The sequence below is a fragment of the Eleutherodactylus coqui genome, chromosome 7 (assembly GCF_035609145.1).
Source record: "Eleutherodactylus coqui strain aEleCoq1 chromosome 7, aEleCoq1.hap1, whole genome shotgun sequence".
Classification (NCBI taxonomy): Eukaryota; Metazoa; Chordata; class Amphibia; order Anura; family Eleutherodactylidae; genus Eleutherodactylus; species Eleutherodactylus coqui.
Window position 1 is genome coordinate 731,785 of NC_089843.1, and position 19,152 is coordinate 750,936.

Consider the following 19,152-nt stretch of genomic DNA (forward strand, 5'->3'; position numbering starts at 1 on the left):
TGTGCAGGGGCGTGACTTGGCCAACAATGGGAGCAGACCCACGAGAAGGGAGCTCTGCTCAGAGCCTTCTAATCCTTGCTCATCACCTAGATTACAAAGCTCTGCTACCATCACCTGTTGTGCCTGGGTCCCATAGGAAACCTGTTCTTTGCTGCTTGAAGCCCTCTGATGCCGCTTCTGCCTGCGATTCACCACTGCCTAGTAAGGCCTGCTTGCTGCTGTGGCCTTGGCCTGCAGTAGTTCCACAGCTTTAGTGCGCCCTGCTTCTGCACCAGAGCTCATTCTGACAGCCAGTGTGCATGATCTAGCTACTCACCTGATGATCCTGTCAATTGGCGCTGGGACGACCTCTTCAACAGCAGCCTGTGCTGTACCTGGGGCTCAGACTAAGAGCTGCTCCTCTCGTAGCGACCATCTTGGGGATCAGCAGCACTGATCATGCCTCACAACTGGCAGTGGTGAGTGCATACCTGAGTTTTGCTCCATCTCACTCCAGGTCTTTACATAGCCCAGCTCCCTTCACCTCCTCATGTGATAGAGAAGAATGGAACCTACAGGAGCATCTTAAGGCCTTAACTACCAAGGCCAACTTCAAGAACTATGCCTAGAACATACCAACAAATTGGAACTGAAAGCATTTAAAGTGGAGATTAGACAGTTGGGCCACATAGTAGAGGAGACTGAGAAGATCCAAGACTACATTTTCACTCAATTAGATGAGCACAGGGATGACATTCAATCTAATACTCTCCAAATTACTAGCATCCCATCACATCTGGATGACTCACAAAATCTTTACAGAAGAAACAACTTGCGTATCAGGGGTGTTCCTAAATCAATGGGCTCAAGGGACCTGAAATTTACTATACAATCTCTATTCTCTTCCCTTCTTGCTGACCCTCAACATCCTACAGTGGAATTGGACAGAATCCACCGAGATCTCAGAATGCTACCCGTTCTCAAGACAGTTTATGCCAGCTGCATTTTTAGACAGTCAAAGAAGAACACCATCAGCTACAATGAAGAAAAAATACCCCAATAAATTGGCGTGGTCGATAGTGTAAATCCTGCCCGACTTAGCTAGACATATCCTACAATTGTGCCAAGCTGTCTGACCTCTGCTTACTGCGCTTCGTAAGAAAGAGATAAATTACAGATGGGGATACCTGTTTTAGCTGCTGGCTTCTAAGGATGGAAGGTCTGCTATCTTCTGCTCCTCAAGAGATCTCCTAAACTCCTCAGCATGTTTGATCTCCCTATGCTCTGCATCCTGGGCTGGCCTATTCTTCCATACTTCCTTTCCCCTCCAGCAAGAGAACGCTGGACAACGGTGCCTCCAACTTCTTCTAGGCCTCAGAAATGAAGGGCACTCATGACATTTGTGTTCCAGACACTGTACAAGGCTCATATTTGTTATGATTTTATTTCAGTTGCCTCTAAAATGAGGGATGGCCGACCACACAGACCCTTGCTCGATCGACTGGTCTACGCTTAGGCAGGCTACCAGTCGAGTTCCTACTGTGATCACTAGTGCTGTTGGTTATTCAATTTCTCCTTTGATCCAAAATAAGTAAGCTGAAAATGTTTCCTTCAATGTCCATGGGCTCAATCAGCCTAGAAAGCGTAATCGGATCCTCTATCCTCTTCACAAATAGTGGCCCTCTGTAGTTTTGCTACAGGAAACACAGTTTAATATTTCTCATATTCTCCGATTCTATCATAAGTATTTCACTACCCGACACAACAGGACCACGTCAGAATCCAAATCAGAAGGGCTGTCTATGGCTATTCCTAAAACATCCCTCCTGAAGTTTATCAATTGGGCCATTCCATCTTTCTCAGACTTTCCCTCCTTCAGCAGATGATAGTGATTGCTAATGTGTATTTTCCAAAAAAACAAAAAGGAAAATCAACTTTGCGGTCTGAGTGCTGAAAGCCTCCGCTCATCCTTGGTGGTGATTTTACCTTCTAAATTCTTTGTCTTTTGGGGCTTTCCACAGAGGTAAACATCACTTGACTCAACTGCGCCTGTGAACCTGTGGAGCATACTCTACCCTACAGACTCCTGGTTCGCACCCTTCGTCCATGACAGAATTTCTCTTATATAATGACCCTTCATTTGTAAAGCGAAAATCAATGTTACTTGTGAAATATTAGAGGAATTTTGTGATTACTATGAATACCGTTATAACATCACAGTAGCATGGTATGGAAGGCCAAAAAACACACATCTCTATCCAGTTCAGCCTAATGTTCCCCAATATTAATGCAGAAGGCAAAAAAAACCAATGAGGTAGAAGCCAATTTTCCCCATTTAAAGGGAAAAACAATTTCCCCGGCTGCAATTTCCATGGATCACCGACCCTTCTGAAGTTATTAGTGATATAACATGTAATATTGCATCACTAAAGAAAGGCAACCAGGCTGCTCTTACCTTTTTATCAAATTCCCCATCACCACGTCCTCAGGCAGAGAGCTCCATAGTCTCACTACACTTAGAGTAAAGAACTCCCTTCTATGTTGGTATAGAAACCTTCTTTCCGCTAGATGTAGAGAGCGCCACCTTGTTACAGCCACAGTCCTGGGTATAATAGATGGTGGAAGAGATCTCTGTGCTGACCCCTGATATATCTATACACAGTTATTAGAGCGCCCCCTTGTTACAGCCACAGTCCTGGGTATAATAGATGATGGGAGAGATCTCTGTACTGACCCTGATATATCTATACATAGTTATTAGAGCGCCCCCTTGTTACAGCCACAGTCCTGGGTATAATAGATGGTGGAAGAGATCTCTGTACTGACCCCTGATATATTATACATAGTTATTGGAGCGCCCTGTTATTACAGACCTGGGTATAATAGATGATGGGAGAGATCTCTGTACTGACCCCTGGCAAATCTATACATAGTTATTAGAGCGCCCTCTTGTTACAGTCCTGGGTATAATAGATGGTGGAAGAGATCTCTGTGCTGACCCCTGGCAAATCTATACATAGTTATTAGAGCGCCCCCTTGTTACAGTCCTGGGTATAATAGATGATGGGAGAGATCTCTGTACTGACCCCTGATATATCTATACATAGTTATTAGAGCACCCCCTTGTTACAGTCCTGGGTATAATAGATGATGGGAGAGATCTCTGTACTGACCCCTGATATATCTATACATAGTTATTAGAGCGCCCCCTTGTGAGTCCTTAGGGTGCCCAAAATACTGATACTAAGCCTAATACATGAGAGGATCCATAGAAGAGCCGGGAGAGGATTTCTACACATTTCCCGGCTTCCTCCGCTCCTGCACTATACATAACACCGTGAATCACTGCCTGATACTAGAATGGAGCACTAAGGAGCAACTAAACCTGAGGGAACCTCCCAGCTCATCACCTACCTGTGGGAACATCCTCCTCCACTTCACTCTTCCAGGAGTGATCGCCCCTCATCCTCTCTTCTTCTACCTCCACTTTAACATCCGTCACATCTTCATCCTGAAGTGGCATATGGGATAATTTAGTAGGACAGCAGAGAAGAGAAAAATGTAATAGATCAGCAGCAGAGACTACCGAAGTGTAGGATTACAGAGGCAAACCCCGCTCAATAGAACAGGACCAGTGAGTCCTACTCCGCTATAGATAGGAGGACCAAAGAAATCCACTCCCCATATAGAGCAAAAGCAGAGAGTCCAACCCCCTATATAGTGCAAGACCGAAGAGCTGCGCCCCTATACAGAGCAGGGACATAGAGTCCAACCCTCTATATAGTGTAAGACCAAAGAGCTGCGCCCCTATACAGAGCAGGGACATAGAGTCCAACCCCCTATATAGTGTAAGACCGAAGAGCTGCGCCCCTATACAGAGCAGGGACATAGAGTCCAACCCTCTATATAGTGCAAGACCGAAGAGCTGCACCCCTATACAGAGCAGAGACATAGAGTCCAACCCCCTATATAGTGCAAGACCGAAGAGCTGCACCCCTATACAGAGCAGGGACATAGAGTCCAACCCCCTATATAGTGTAAGACCGAAGAGCTGCGCCCCTATACAGAGCAGGGACATAGAGTCCAACCCCCTATATAGTGCAAGACCGAAGAGCTGCACCCCTATACAGAGCAGGGACATAGAGTCCAACCCCCTATATAGTGTAAGACCGAAGAGCTGCGCCCCTATACAGAGCAGGGACATAGAGTCCAACCCTCTATATAGTGCAAGACCAAAGAGCTGCGCCCCTATACAGAGCAGGGACATAGAGTCCAACCCCCTATATAGTGCAAGACCGAAGAGCTTGCGCCCCGATGTAGAGCAGGGACATAGAGTCCAACCCCCTATATAGGGCAAGACCGAAGAGCTGCACCCCTATACAGAGCAGGGACATAGAGTCCAACCCTCTATATAGTGCAAGACCGAAGAGCTGCGCCCCTATACAGAGCAGGGACATAGAGTCCAACCCCCTATATAGTGCAAGACCAAAGAGCTGCGCCCCTATACAGAGCAGGGACATAGAGTCCAACCCCCTATATAGTGCAAGACCAAAGAGCTGCACCCCTATACAGAGCAGGGACATAGAGTCCAACCCTCTATATAGTGCAAGACCAAAGAGCTGCGCCCCTATACAGAGCAGGGACATAGAGTCCAACCCCCTATATAGTGCAAGACCGAAGAGCTTGCGCCCCGATGTAGAGCAGGGACATAGAGTCCAACCCCCTATATAGTGCAAGACCGAAGAGCTGCACACCTATACAGAGCAGGGACATAGAGTCCAACCCCCTATATAGTGCAAGACCGAAGAGCTGCGCCCCTATACAGAGCAGGGACATAGAGTCCAACCCCCTATATAGTGTAAGACCAAAGAGCTGCGCCCCTATACAGAGCAGGGACATAGAGTCCAACCCCCTATATAGGGCAAGACCAAAGAGCTGCGCCCCTATACAGAGCAGGGACATAGAGTCCAACCCCCTATATAGGGCAAGACCGAAGAGCTGCACCCTTATACAGAGCAGGGACATAGAGTCCAACCCCCTATATAGTGCAAGACCAAAGAGCTGCGCCCCTATACAGAGCAGGGACATAGAGTCCAACCCCCTATATAGTGCAAGACCAAAGAGCTGCACCCCTATATAGTGCAAGACCGAAGAGCTGCACACCTATACAGAGCAGGGACATAGAGTCCAACCCCCTATATAGTGTAAGACCAAAGAGCTGCGCCCCTATACAGAGCAGGGACATAGAGTCCAACCCCCTATATAGTGCAAGACCGAAGAGCTGCGCCCCTATACAGAGCAGGGACATAGAGTCCAACCCCCTATATAGTGCAAGACCGAAGAGCTGCACCCCTATATAGAGCAGGGACATAGAGTCCAACCCCCTATATAGTGCAAGACCAAAGAGCTGCACCCCTATATAGAGCAGGGACATAGAGTCCAACCCCCTGTATAGTGTAAGACCGAAGAGCTGCGCCCCTATACAGAGCAGGGACATAGAGTCCAACCCCCTGTATAGTGTAAGACCGAAGAGCTGCGCCCCTATACAGAGCAGGGCCAAAGATCTCCACTTCTATATAGATGTACTACAGGGCTCAGAGTCATCTACCTGCTGGTTCTCTGGGACACATGGCTTTTTCTCTGGACGGTCCTGGGAATACACCGGATGGGGACATCTCTCGGGTGGGTATTTCTTCCAGGCCTCATCTGTGGAAAGACACACACTCATAGTGATGGATACATCGCCTATATATCTGTATATCATACCATTTTAGGTGTATCTGTTCCTGATAATACGCTCAGTCCCCCAGGGACATCCCCGGCTCCATACAGAGATTCAGCTGTCACATTTATGTAATTAGATGGGTTATCAGGGGTAGAAAACTGATATTCAGATACTGATTGAAATCTACATATCGGGAAAAGGAACCCCAACAGTGAAGACCCCCATCTTCACACAATGTACCTGGAGTAGGGGAGACAACTACTCCCAATATCCTCTCTACCAGAGACAGAAACAACTGAAGGGTTGGAGAAAGTTCTACATCCATATACATCCAAATCTCTATCCCTGGTGAGTCAATTCCTCTCTCCTAAGGAGCTGTTCTGGTGAATATATATCATTCCATCTCCCGGTAATTGGTTTTCTGTCAGACCATGACAGCTCCATAGGAGAGGTTTTATGACAAGCAGCATGGTCCTCCTTGATACTATCTGTGTAATTCATGACAACGCCGTTGAGGGGTCCATCTCCTGTAGAGTCCTGTCATAAGGACATCCGGGATGGAGCCTGAAGTCAGTTTGGGTGGGTTCTCCATTCTCCAGTCCATCTCTGGTATTAGCAGATATATTGACTGTGGTGCAACCTTCAGACAAAGACGTCATTAATAAGAGCCGCTTCTAAATGCACTTCGAGGTCATTTAAATCCGTGCTGCCGCTTCCCCAGCCATCAGCGCTGACAGAATCCTCAGGGAGGCGTATCCCCCAGCGGGTACTGAGGAAGAGGGTCACAAACCTCCAAACGCGTTTACAACTGGTCTTATGCATATGAAGGCTGCACCAGTCACCCCTCCAAAAAAATTATAGCGGTTTTTTTTACTCTTTGTCTGCGATTCCACCCGTTCACCTTGTGGGTAGAATGTTTCGTGGTGAGCTGCACCTTCCTAAGAAAAAAGTCGCCTCCATTCAATCCCTGTTACCAAATCCCAGGATCCTCACCTCAGACGTTTCCACACCACCCCTTTATTCTTACATCTCAGGTAATGGATATTTTCGGTCTGATGACGTCACATTGCACTACGCCGACATCACGAGGAATGGAGAAGCCTTTGTTACAAACAAGCGGACCTCAGAGGCAGTAGAACGTTCTAGAACAATCAGCAATGTATCAGTGCTGGATACGTGGTAAGCCAGTGAACATCTCCATCTTACAGGTCTATGCCCAACGACGGATGCCGATGAGGAAACCATGGAAGGTTTTTATGCCGGCATCCAAAAAACTCTAAATGAAGGACATCATTTACATAATGAGCGACTTAAATTCCACAGTCAGCAGCCAGAAGCAACCATCACAGGAAGAGTCGGGCTTGGTGAAAGAAATGAAGCCGGTGGTCGCCTGGTACAGTTCTGCCAAGAAAACTGACTCAGCATAGCAAACACCTGGTTTATGCAACCCAAACACCAACTGCCCACGCCGACTTTCCCCAAACGCTGACTGCCCACGCGGACCCTCCCCAAACGCCGACTGCCCACGCCGACTTTCCCCAAACGCCAGCTGCCCACGCCGACTTTCCCCAAACGCCAGCTACCCACGCAAACTTCCCCCCAAATGCCAGCAGTACACGTGGACATCCCCCAAATGCCAGCAGTACACGTGGACATCCCCCAAATGCCAGCAGTACACGTGGACATCCCCCAAATGCCAGCAGTACACGTGGACATCCCCCAAATGCCAGCAGTACACGTGGACATCCCCCAAATGCCAGCAGTACACGTGGACATCCCCCAAATGCCAGCAGTACACGTGGACATCCCCCAAATGCCAGCAGTACACGTGGACATCCCCCAAATGCCAGCAGTACACGCGGACATCCCCCAAATGCCAGCAGTACACGCGGACATCCCCCAAATGCCAGCAGTACACGCGGACATCCCCCAAATGCCAGCAGTACACGCGGACATCCCCCAAATGCCAGCAGTACACGCGGACATCCTCCAAATGCCAGCAGTACACGCGGACATCCCCCAAATGCCAGCAGTACACGTGGACATCCCCCAAATGCCAGCAGTACACGTGGACATCCCCCAAATGCCAGCAGTACACGTGGACATCCCCCAAATGCCAGCAGTACACGTGGACATCCCCCAAATGCCAGCAGTACACGCGGACATCCCCCAAATGCCAGCAGTACACGCAGACATCCCCCAAATGTTAGCTGCACACGCGGACATCCCCCAAATGTTAGCTGCACACGCGGACATCCCCCAAATGCCAGCAGTACACGTGGACATCCCCCAAATGCCAGCAGTACACGCGGACATCCCCCAAATGCCAGCAGTACACGCGGACATCCCCCAAATGCCAGCAGTACACGCGGACATCCCCCAAATGCCAGCAGTACACGCGGACATCCCCCAAATGCCAGCAGTACACGCGGACATCCTCCAAATGCCAGCAGTACACGCGGACATCCCCCAAATGCCAGCAGTACACGTGGACATCCCCCAAATGCCAGCAGTACACGTGGACATCCCCCAAATGCCAGCAGTACACGTGGACATCCCCCAAATGCCAGCAGTACACGTGGACATCCCCCAAATGCCAGCAGTACACGCGGACATCCCCCAAATGCCAGCAGTACACGTGGACATCCCCCAAATGCCAGCAGTACACGTGGACATCCCCCAAATGCCAGCAGTACACGTGGACATCCCCCAAATGCCAGCAGTACACGCGGACATCCCCCAAATGCCAGCAGTACACGCGGACATCCCCCAAATGCCAGCAGTACACGCAGACATCCCCCAAATGTTAGCTGCACACGCGGACATCCCCCAAATGTTAGCTGCACACGCGGACATCCCCCAAATGATTGCAATAAAGACCTTTCCTGGCGCCGACTGTAAAACTGATCATGAACTCACTGCAGCTAAAATCAAGATCAAATTCCATAGCATTAAGAAAGACGCTCTATTGAGACACCTCTAAAATCCCCCAATTACACACTACTAAGGTAGCACACCGATTCAAAGTGCTTGACAGAGGAGTTACGGCGCGATATACAGTGCGCAGTTATGGAAACAGTCAGTAAGCATCTCACCTATAAGCAGCAGGAAAAAGAACGCTATTGGTAGTCCGAGCGAACCCTCGGTATAGCCGATAAAAGACGAGCAGCAAAGGCGGCCGGCAACTAAGACAAAGTTAGGCAACTAAATGCCGATTGTCAGCGAGCGACAAGGAATGACAAGGAAATGGACTGGAATGAGCGCTGCAAACAACTGCAAGCAGAAGCCATGAAGGACCTACGTGAGGCCGATTCCCACAGGTCAAGATGGTCCGAAAACCTTTCATAAGTTCCAAAAAAGAAAAAAAATCTCCGCGCTCGGTGGAACGGAAGGCTATGGGCCATTTTACTAAAGGCTATGAGTAGCCATGTTTTATTAAGAAAAGTTAAGAAGGAATATAGTAATAAAACATGGCTAATAACAGCCTTTAGTCAAACAGCCCGTATTCTTCACGGCCCACCGAGCGCACTTTTGCTTTTTCTAATTATGTATATGTGCAAGAGGAGTGGGCATATCCTCCTGGACGACTCTCCAGACCCCCTGGATTAGGATGGGATTAGAAGCAAGGCTACATTATATACGGGACAAGGAGGTGCAGGAGGGTTGCCCTTTCATAAGGAGCTTCCCCGCTGGGCACCAGGCGAGTCCCCTTCATTTACATTTAAATGAAAGAAATATCAGAGTTTGAGGCTTGTTCATTGATATATTTTTTTCATGGCACACAACAGCACAATCAAAGGCAAACATGGGAAGGAACTGAATGACCAACAGAGAATCAAGGATAGGTGGAGGGAATACTCAGAGGAACTATATACCTGCAGCCACATGTCTGAACTAAGGATGAGGTGGAGCCTATCGACTCTGGAATCTCCGTTATGGAGTCAGAAGTGGTTATGGCAATGAAACAACTAGCCAACAATAAACCACCGGGCATAGATAACATAACGGCAGAGCTAGTGCTGCCAGTACCAGTGAGAACCATCACAGTGCTGCGCCAGGCAGTATGGGCATCCACACAATGGTCACAGAGCTGGAAGAGATCTGTCTTCATCCCTCTACCAAAGAAAGGCGACTCCCAGAATTGCTCCAACTACCGAACAATAGCCCTCATTCTGCATGCAAGCAAGATCCTTCTCAAAATTATACAGGTAAGACTGAGATCAGTAGTCCAGGCGGCACTCCCTGATGCGCAGGCAGGACCAACGAGGACACGGCACACGCAACCATATTGCAGACCTGCAATGGACCATGGAAAAAGCTCAAGAATACCAAAAGAATATCTGCGTTTGCCGCATCGACTGCATTAAGGCCTTTGACTGCGTCAACCACGACAAGCAATGGCACCTGATACTAGAGCCGGGCTTATCGGCACATCTAGTCAAGCTGATAAAATCACTTTATACCAATCCAGAAGCCACTGTGAGGACACATTATGGTAATACAGATTGGTTTGGGATCAGCAAAGGTGTCCGACAAGGCTGCAACTTCTCACCATTCTTGTTTAGCCTATATGCAGAAGTGATCATGTGCAAAATGCACCGAGGTGAATTAGAAATCGGGGTAAAAATAGGTGGAAGGAACATCAACAATCTCCGTTCTGCGGATGACACAACTCTGCTTACAGAAACAGAAGCCGGTCTGAAGCCGCTGATATGGAAGAGTAAAACTGAAAGTGAAAAATGGGACTCTACCTGAATGTAAAGAAGATTAAAATTATGGCAAGTGCAATAAATGGACAAATTCAAAATTGACAATGAAACCATAGAATGCGTGCGAGACTTCATCTTCCTTGGCTCAGAAATTGATCAGGCTGGAAAATCTGGAGTTAAGCCTATGTGGGACAGGGGAATAACACAGAAAACAAAGAGAGAAGGAAAAACAAACTCAGTACTTAGCTTTAAATGCCACAGGTCAATAGCAGATCCAGAACCAGCTCAGACTGCAGTCACAGTGGGAGGGAGACTGAAGAATTAACAGCAATTCAGCTGAGCATCAGGCTAGGCTAAATAGCCCAGACAAATACTCACAGGTGAGAACAAACATGTCTCACCTACTACCACTCCCACCAAAGCCAGGACATGGAGAAAAACCTACAAAACCAGTACCAGACTATCAGAGAGGGAGCAACCCTGGAAACGCCGCAACAGTACCTCCCCTCTTAGAAGGGGCCCCAGGACCCTTAGGACCAGGTCGCTTTGGATTCAGTCTGAGAAAATTTTTCAGCAGCCGATCTGCATGGACGCCTGCAGACAGTACCCATATCCTCACCTCAGGACCATAACCATGCCAATGCACTCGATACTGAAGAGATCTAATGACTCGATGTGAGTCCATTATGCGACTTATCTCAAATTGAATATCTCTATCAACCAGAATCAGGGCTGGCGGAGATGAACCTTTTCCTCAATCAACAAACTTTTTTTTTAAAGAGACTTATGAAACACATTAGTTATTCTCATAGAACTAGGAATATTCAAACAAAAAGACACCAGATTCATTTTTTCAATGATTTTGAAAGGGTCGATTTGTGGACCTAACTTGAAGGACTGTTTGAGTCTTATGTTCTTAGTAGACAACCACACCAAGTCTCCCACCAAGAAATTAGTCCCCTCAGAATGCCTATTATCCACCACTCGCTTAAAATTTTGAATCATCCTCTGAAGGTTCTTCTGAATATCTTCCCACACCACCTTGATGTTAGCGAAAAACTCAATTCTCCTCTGGCACCTCTGAAATGCTTTTAGAAGAGGGCCCAAAACATGAATGGAACCCAAAGTTACAAAAGAAAGGCGACGTCCCCGTAGCTTCTGAAGATGTTCAATGCAAATTCAACTAGTGGCAAAAACCGACCAATCCTCCTGATTCTCTGAGACAAAACACCACAAATATTGTTCCAGACTTTGGTTACATCTCTCAGTCTGGCCATTAGTCTCCGAATGATATGCCAAGGAAAACGAGAACTGAATACCCAACCGAGAGCAAACAAAATGCCAGAAACTGAAAACAAACTGAGCACCATGATTGGAGACGATATTTGCCGGTAACCCGTGTAATCTCACTATATGAGTAATGAACAATCTAGACAAGTTTTCGCATTTGGAAGACCGGGAAGAGCCAGAAAATGACATCTTGCTAAAACGATCAACGACCATCCAGATGACAGCATAAACCTCAGAAAGCAGCAAGTCTGTAATAAAGTCCACAGATAAATAAGTCCAAGGTCTCCCAGGTATTGGCAAAGGCATCAACCTCCTGCCAGGAGAATTACGAGGTGATTTGGTCCTGGCACAAACCTCACAAGAGGAGACAAAACAGACTGCATCTTGTTGTAATGACGGCCACCAAAACATTCCAGTGAGTAATTTTCAGGTATTATTAATTCCTGGGAGTCCAGCTAACACAGAACTATGAACAGGTACAAAAAGCTTTCCCACCAGGAGGCTTGACAGGGCTAAATCCTGTGCCTTACGGACCTGCTCCTCCAAATCCAGCCCCCTCAGAAAGAATGGGTGCAGGAGTTGCATCCGAAACCACCGGGGCAAAACTCCTGGAAAAAGCATCGGCCCTTACATTTCTACTGCCAGGGCTAGAAGTAACAACAAAGTCGAAACGCAAGAAAAATAGTGACCTCTGCGCCTGTCTTGGATTAAGTCTTTTGGATGGCTCTAAATAGATCAGGTTTTTGTGCTCCATAAAAACAGTCACCTTATGCCGAGCCCCTTCGGGCAGATGACGCCATTCCTCAAAAGCCCATTTAATTCCAACAGCTCTCTATTACCAATACCGTAATTTTACACAGTAGAAGAAAATTATGTGAAAAAATGCACAAGGACACAGATTTTGCAACGTACCGGTTCCCTGAGAACCTACCACTCCAACCTGACGGACCGTCTCCAGATCCAACTTGAAAACCGCTCAGGGTAATAATGTGTCCTAAAATTGTGATCTCTGGCACGGAAACAACACATTTTTCTTTTTTTGCAAACAAATTATTATGGCACAATGCTCGGAGGACCCGACGAACATGAGAAATGTGTGCATCCAAATCTGGGGAAAACCAAGAATGTCGTTGAGGTATACCAGAACAAATGGCCAATACATTTATAGAGAACCGCATTAACAAAGTACTGGAAAACAGCAGGAGCGTTAGCGAAACCAAAAGGCAGCACCAAGTTTTCAAATGTCCTTCAGGGGTGTTAAAGGCAGTTTTCCATGTGTCCCCCTCCTTAATCCAAATCAAATTATATGCCCCTAGTAAGTCCAACTGGCACCAATCAACTGAGACAACAGGTTCAGAATGGGTGGCAATGGATAAGGATTATGCAAGACGGGCCGCAAACCCCCAAACTTTTTCTTGACAAAAAAAGAACCCGGCAGCCAGTGGACAATGTGAGTGACGTGTGTGCCTCCTCCTCAAACGGTCTCTTTAGAGACTGCCTCTCAGGAGCAGTTGGATTGTACATATGGCTCTTTGGTAGTATACTCGCTGGGATAAGTTCAATAAAGCAATCCCCTTCTCTGTGAGGCGGTAGTTTTTTCTCAGCGGAGGGGGGGGTAGACAAACATCAGAGAAATCAGTAATAAATTCAGGCAATTCATCCATTTGCACGGGAGACACCGTTACCGAAATACAAAAAGTTTTAAAGTACAGGCTTCATTTAAAAATGTCTCCCAATCCACCATGAGATCATGCAAGCGCAACCAAGGCAAACCTAAGACTGCTTACATTTGTAGGGATTCCATGATATAAAGAGTGATAGTCTCAGAATAGAATAATCTGATCTTCAGACAAAAATCCATCACACAGAACTTCAAATCCTTCTGTGACAATGGGGAGGCGTCGATGCGGACATAGGGATGGGTGAACCTAGAGGTTTAACCTCTAACCCTAAGTCTCCTGATGGATCACGTTGATACTAGCTCCACAATCCAAAAAGACTCTGATCAGATTACTATAATCCCAAAAACTTTCTCAGCAGGAAGAACCAGCCTGGAAGACATCATACAAGCAATCTGAGGGCCTAGAGGAAACATCCCTCTAACCTTCAGGCCATCTAGTTTTCCAGCCTACGGTGGGGACAATTCTGAACAAAATGCCCAAAATGGTTGCAGAAAAAGCAGCGTTCCCTAACCTAAAACCCTTTTCCTCTCTTGATGTTGCCAGCTAGTGAACCCAGTTGTATGGGTTCCCCCCCATCAGTAGGCATAAAAGTAGAGGAAATTGCATCATCAAGACTGTGAGGAACCAGATAAACCACCAATAAGTCTTTAATTTTATCAGCCAGACCCCAATAAAACTGGATTCGCAGAGCAGGGTCATTCCAGAGTCTCTGTCGCCCAACAGCGAACTTCAGCACAGAACTCCTCAATGGAAGAGTCTCCCTGATGTAAACCTCTGAGCTTCCCCTCTGCTAGTGACACCCTATCGGGGTCATCTTAGATTAAACCTAGAGCATTAAAAAAAATATATCCACAGAGGACAAAGCTTCAGAGGAGGGAGGCAAGGAAAAAGCCTACATGTGGGGAGCCCCCTGCAACCTGAAGATGATGATGCCCACCCTCTGCGACTCGTCACCAGAGGACACAGGTTGTAATTGGTAATACAGCTTGTACGATTCTCTAGAGGAAATTCCTGTCCGTTTCCAGAGAAAAGTTCAGGTAGTTCACGTTTAGGCTCCCTACCTGGCACCCCCAGGGTCGGTTGCCGTTGTTTTGCCTTAACGACTTCAAATGCCAGCACCCTTAGCTGGTTTAACCAAACCTCAATGGGATCCATACCAGATTAGCGAAGATATCCCACCGAGTAAGTAAGGCTGTTAATTATATCACGTCTAAGCAGGACGCTCTGGATCCGTAACCTGAAAAACACACACCCTACAACCAATAAGGCTACCTGTAATGAAGGAAAACACTATCCCTAATGAACCTAACCAGGGAAGGAACTGCCTAAAAGCAGGCAACCCATCCTGAAAAGGACGAACCTGACCACGTGCCTTGGCCACTAGTTAACGCTACATAGAACAGGGGGATAACAGAAAACAAAGAGGGAAAGGAAAACAAATGCAGTACTTAGCGTTAGATGCCACGGGTCAATAGGAGATCCCCGTGCCCCTGGAGCACAACATAAAATCACATTACAAGTCTTCCATGGATCAGTTTTAGTGCGACTCCACATTAAATGGGAAAATCCAGCGACCAGAGTGACTTCCAACGAGGCCCGGTCATTGGTGCTGGACTACCCGAGGCCTCACTGTCAACCGTGGGGGGTTTTCTCCTGTAATGGTGTGGAGAGTACACCGAGAATGGCATGATCAAGGAAAACATCCAGCGAAAGGGGATCCTGTGGACAGAACTCATCACTGAAAGGGGTCGGAGGAGGATGTCAGGAATGGTTCTGACCAACAGGCATCGCACAGTCAGCCAAATACAACGCTGGAGCTCCAACTAACGTGTCCAAACGCACAACTCGCCATTCTGTCGCATGGATGGTATAACAGCGGGCGACCAGTTCCAGCGCCATTGTGTCTAAGAGAAACAGAAAGACTCCAGCGGGCAAAAGAGCCCAAAACTTGTATCACTGAGCAGCGGAAAAGCATCTCCTGGTCAGATGGAGCCAGATTTCTGCTGCTGATGGGAGGGCAGAATTTGGTACAAGCAGCATGAATCGCTGACCCCTTCCTGTCAGGCTGGTGGAGGTGCAGTAATAGTGAGGGGGATATCTTATATAAGAAATTATATGACCCTGGGGTGTAAAGCCTTAGGAGAGTATTAACCCCTGATGATGCTGTGTTTGTGGTGAAACATGTGAAGGGGATGATGATCATCTTCATTTAGCAGGACTGCCGGTGAGCCGTTCTTCTGCAGCATGGGTTCCTTTCATTGTGCCTACCTCCATGATGTACTTGGGAGTCCTTAGCCCAACAGTGGAAAAAGCTGAAAGACTACTCAGGATATGAACGCACGCAGCTCTGGAGCTCCTGAAAGCAGTTGTAGAGAGGCTTCCATGTCTGGATGAGCCCTTTGGTTTCCTACCTTACAACAATTCTAATAAAGTATTTGGTCTAAGATTTAGGGGCAACAATAACTAGGCTTTATCCTTCTGGAAGGGATCCTGCCGGCAACCATGCGTGAGGCCCTAATAGCTTTAATCCCCAAACCCAGAAAGGACCCAGGGGACTGTGGCTCATACTGACCCATCTCCATCCTTAACAACGATATTAAAATCCTAGCAACAGTACTGTCAATAGGTATTAATGGGGCCCTTGGCCATATCATACATGCTGATCAATCGGGGTTCATGCGGGGCAAAAGTGCGACCATGAATGTTAGGCGACTTTTCACTAACCTCGCATTATCGCATTCCAACCGGGGGAAAGCGTACTCTGGTCTTCATCGACCAAGCTAAGGCCTTTGATTCAGTGGAATGGAGATATCTGTGGGAGGTGATGACACGGTTCGGTTTTCGGGTGAGCTTCATTAAATGGGTACAAGCACTGTACTATCTCCCAGTGGCTCGGATGCGCACAAACACCTATATATCTAAGTGGCTCTCCCTGGCCGGAGGAACGCGTCACGGATGCCCTCTGTCCCCAGCACTTTTTGCGATTGTAATTGAACCACTAGTGATCCTAAACAGGGTGTCGGCTGGGGTTGTGGGGTTCCGACTGAGAGCATATGAAGAACGAGTGGCGCTTTATGCGGATGATACCCTCTTATTCTTGCAGGACCCAGAATCCTCCTTGGCCGCAGCACTCTTTATTTTTGATACATTTAGAATATACTCTGGGGTGAAGGTCAATTGGGATAAAATTGGGCTGCTGGCAGTCGATGCTCATGCGACCTTTGGCCCTCCCTGCTCCTCTGAGGTGGACTGACAGAGTTACCTACCTTGGGATAGTGGTGCTAAAGTCTGCTGACTATTTCTATGCAGACAAACTTGCCCCACAGTTGGAGTGGGCAGGAGGTATGGCAACCCGATGGGCTTCACTCCCACTGACGCTTGTAGGTCACATAAACCTAATCAAAACGAACTATTCCCCAAGTTACTCTATATATTCCAGATTACACCTATTTTGATCCCTAAAAAGTTCTTTACGGCTCTCCGGAAGATGCTCCTCCGTATACTGTGGTGAGGATCCACTCCGAGAATTAAACTACAAACTCTCTGTCTGCCCGTGGAGGGAGGGGGGCTAGCCCTCCCCCACTTTCACTACTATTACCTGGCTAGTCAGCTGGTATCCGAGGGTTGGTGGCTGCTCTACTGATTATAACCCAGTGGTAGGGCTTGAGCGCAGAATAGTAAATCCTGAGCAAAGTTTGAGAGGATTATTGCTAAGGGGCCCTACTTTGTGAATAACTACCCTCCCTATACCTATGCGGGTGACCTTTAAAGTTTGGAGTATAGCCCTCCACTTGATACAGGACGAGGCAGCAGAATGGTCCCCTCATACTCCCTTGTGGAGAAATCCTAACCTCCCGCACTTGCAAGAAATGCCGGACATTATCTTCTGGAGATGCCCTTCGAGATCTACCCTCTCAGATGTGGTTGAGAGTGGTGTTCTTAGTACCTTCTCACATATACAGATGCGACTGGGCCTCCATAATGACTCCCTTTTTAGATATTTCCAACTCCATCAAGCATTTGGGGCCCAGTTTGGAGGCCTGAACATACCCCCTCGCACTGCCCCGACTAGAGGAGCCATCACAGATGGCCAACATTCTGAAGCCGCTCTCCTGTGTTTATAGACAGCTGACAAGGGGTCTTGCCTCGCTGAAGGACGGGGCTCTTGAAAAGTGGGGCTTGGACATACCAGACATAGACTTGGACGACCGGGATGGCCTTTTGGCCAGCTCAGGAACACCCTTGATCAGTCAGGTTCCTACATAGAATCTACTATTCTCCCACCTATGTGTGTACCATGGGCCTAATCCCCAATGCAGACTGCCCAAGATGCTCTAGGGGTGCGGGCACAATCACGCATATGGTTTGGGAATGCCATGTTTTGCAGACCTATTGGAGAGATGTCCTTGAGTTTATGGAGACGCACCTAGGGGCCCACACGTATCCTGCATCCTAAAATGTGTCTCTTTGTGGATGACATTCCGGTTGACACAGTAACACGCACTTTATAGAAATTGCTTTTCTTTTATGCTAAAAACTTATATTGCTTAACTGGAAACATCCAAAAAACCCACTAGAGCTGTTTGGCAGCGTGAAGTGAATGGGGCCATCCCTCTATATAAGCTGACATATATGGCCCCGCTAAATCTGCTAAGATATGTGCCCGGGGGGCTGACTGCCCAACACTGCATCAGGCGTATCTGACGAGCTTCTTGGCCAAAGGGAAGTGTGGAGGTTTTTCTTTTTCTGCTCCTCACTATGCGCAGGAATACTGAATGCTTGCTGTGATGGCGGCCGGTCGTCGGTGAAGCCTTGTTTTAGGTTTTAGTTACTATTTCCCAGGTTGGGAATCTCGGGTTCTGTTTTGGGGGGAAATGAATAAAAAGGTACATGTAATTACAAAGGACGGGAGGAGAGCAAGAGTTGTGCTCGTTACATTTACCAAGCACTGCTGATCGCTCCTCCTATACATGTCTGTATTATATTGGATGAGAATGCCCCATAAACGTATGCTGTCATAGGGAAGGTCCTTAACGTTATTCTAGCTCTGGGTCCTCCAACGCCTGCGGCTAGGCGCCCCAATGAACTGCTGCGGTTCAGAAGAGCAGAGGAAGGAGGTTTAACATGCTATTTACTAACAGAGATCTCCTAAATATCTATCTACACATACATGGACACCGCTGCGGTCACCAATCCTGTATAATCAGCCAAGGAGCTCTGGGAAAACTTAGTAACACAGAGGTTGACTTCCTTTTTTCCTTGCATGGTGGATGATGAGCGGTCCAATTACCGGGGGGGTTTAAAAGTTGTTTGTCTAGAATTGTGACTTGCATATAAGACTATATTCTATTAGTAATCAATGCAGAAATCCAGGGAATCCCAAATCGTTCACTTACTTCTGGTTTCAACTGTTCATACCTGGTGTTGTGAGGGGCCGGTGGTCCTCCATCATGACATCCTTGTACAGATCCCGGTGTCCCTGTAAATACTCCCACTCCTCCATGGAGAAATAGACGGCCACATCCTGACACCTTATAGGAACCTGACAACACAATATCCAGTCATCAGCCAGAGCCCCCCGCTAGAATGTCCCCCCACATTCCCCGCAGTCACCTCTCCTGTCAGCAGCTCCGTCATCTTGTTGGTGAGGTCTAGGACTTTCAGGATCAGGGAGTGAGGGGGAGGAGCAGCGATGGGGCTCCACCCTCCTGACTCCTGGAGATGGATGATGGGAGTCACAGCCGCTGTCTTCACTACTGTGTACTCC

The 19,152-nt window shown here is 47.6% G+C and overlaps 2 protein-coding genes across 4 annotated transcripts in view; both read right to left on the minus strand.

Annotated features, from left to right (window-relative positions):
- The window catches only part of LOC136572300 (gastrula zinc finger protein XlCGF17.1-like), a 354,860-nt gene that overhangs the window by 135,296 nt on the left and 200,412 nt on the right, over positions 1 to 19,152 (minus strand). The window lies entirely within an intron of this gene.
- The window catches only part of LOC136572298 (zinc finger protein 300-like), a 95,080-nt gene that overhangs the window by 30,804 nt on the left and 45,124 nt on the right, over positions 1 to 19,152 (minus strand). For 2 of the 3 annotated variants that reach the window (XM_066572760.1, XM_066572761.1), the window contains exons 3-6: positions 18,999 to 19,150; positions 18,804 to 18,927; positions 5,588 to 5,685; positions 3,394 to 3,490 (exon numbers count right to left, since the gene is read on the minus strand). In XM_066572760.1, coding sequence (XP_066428857.1) covers positions 3,394 to 3,490; positions 5,588 to 5,685; positions 18,804 to 18,927; positions 18,999 to 19,150 — 471 coding nt within the window. Of the gene's footprint in view, positions 1 to 3,393; positions 3,491 to 5,587; positions 5,686 to 16,109; positions 16,119 to 18,803; positions 18,928 to 18,998; positions 19,151 to 19,152 lie in introns of those variants that run through there. The other variant, XM_066572762.1, reaches the window with a different exon arrangement.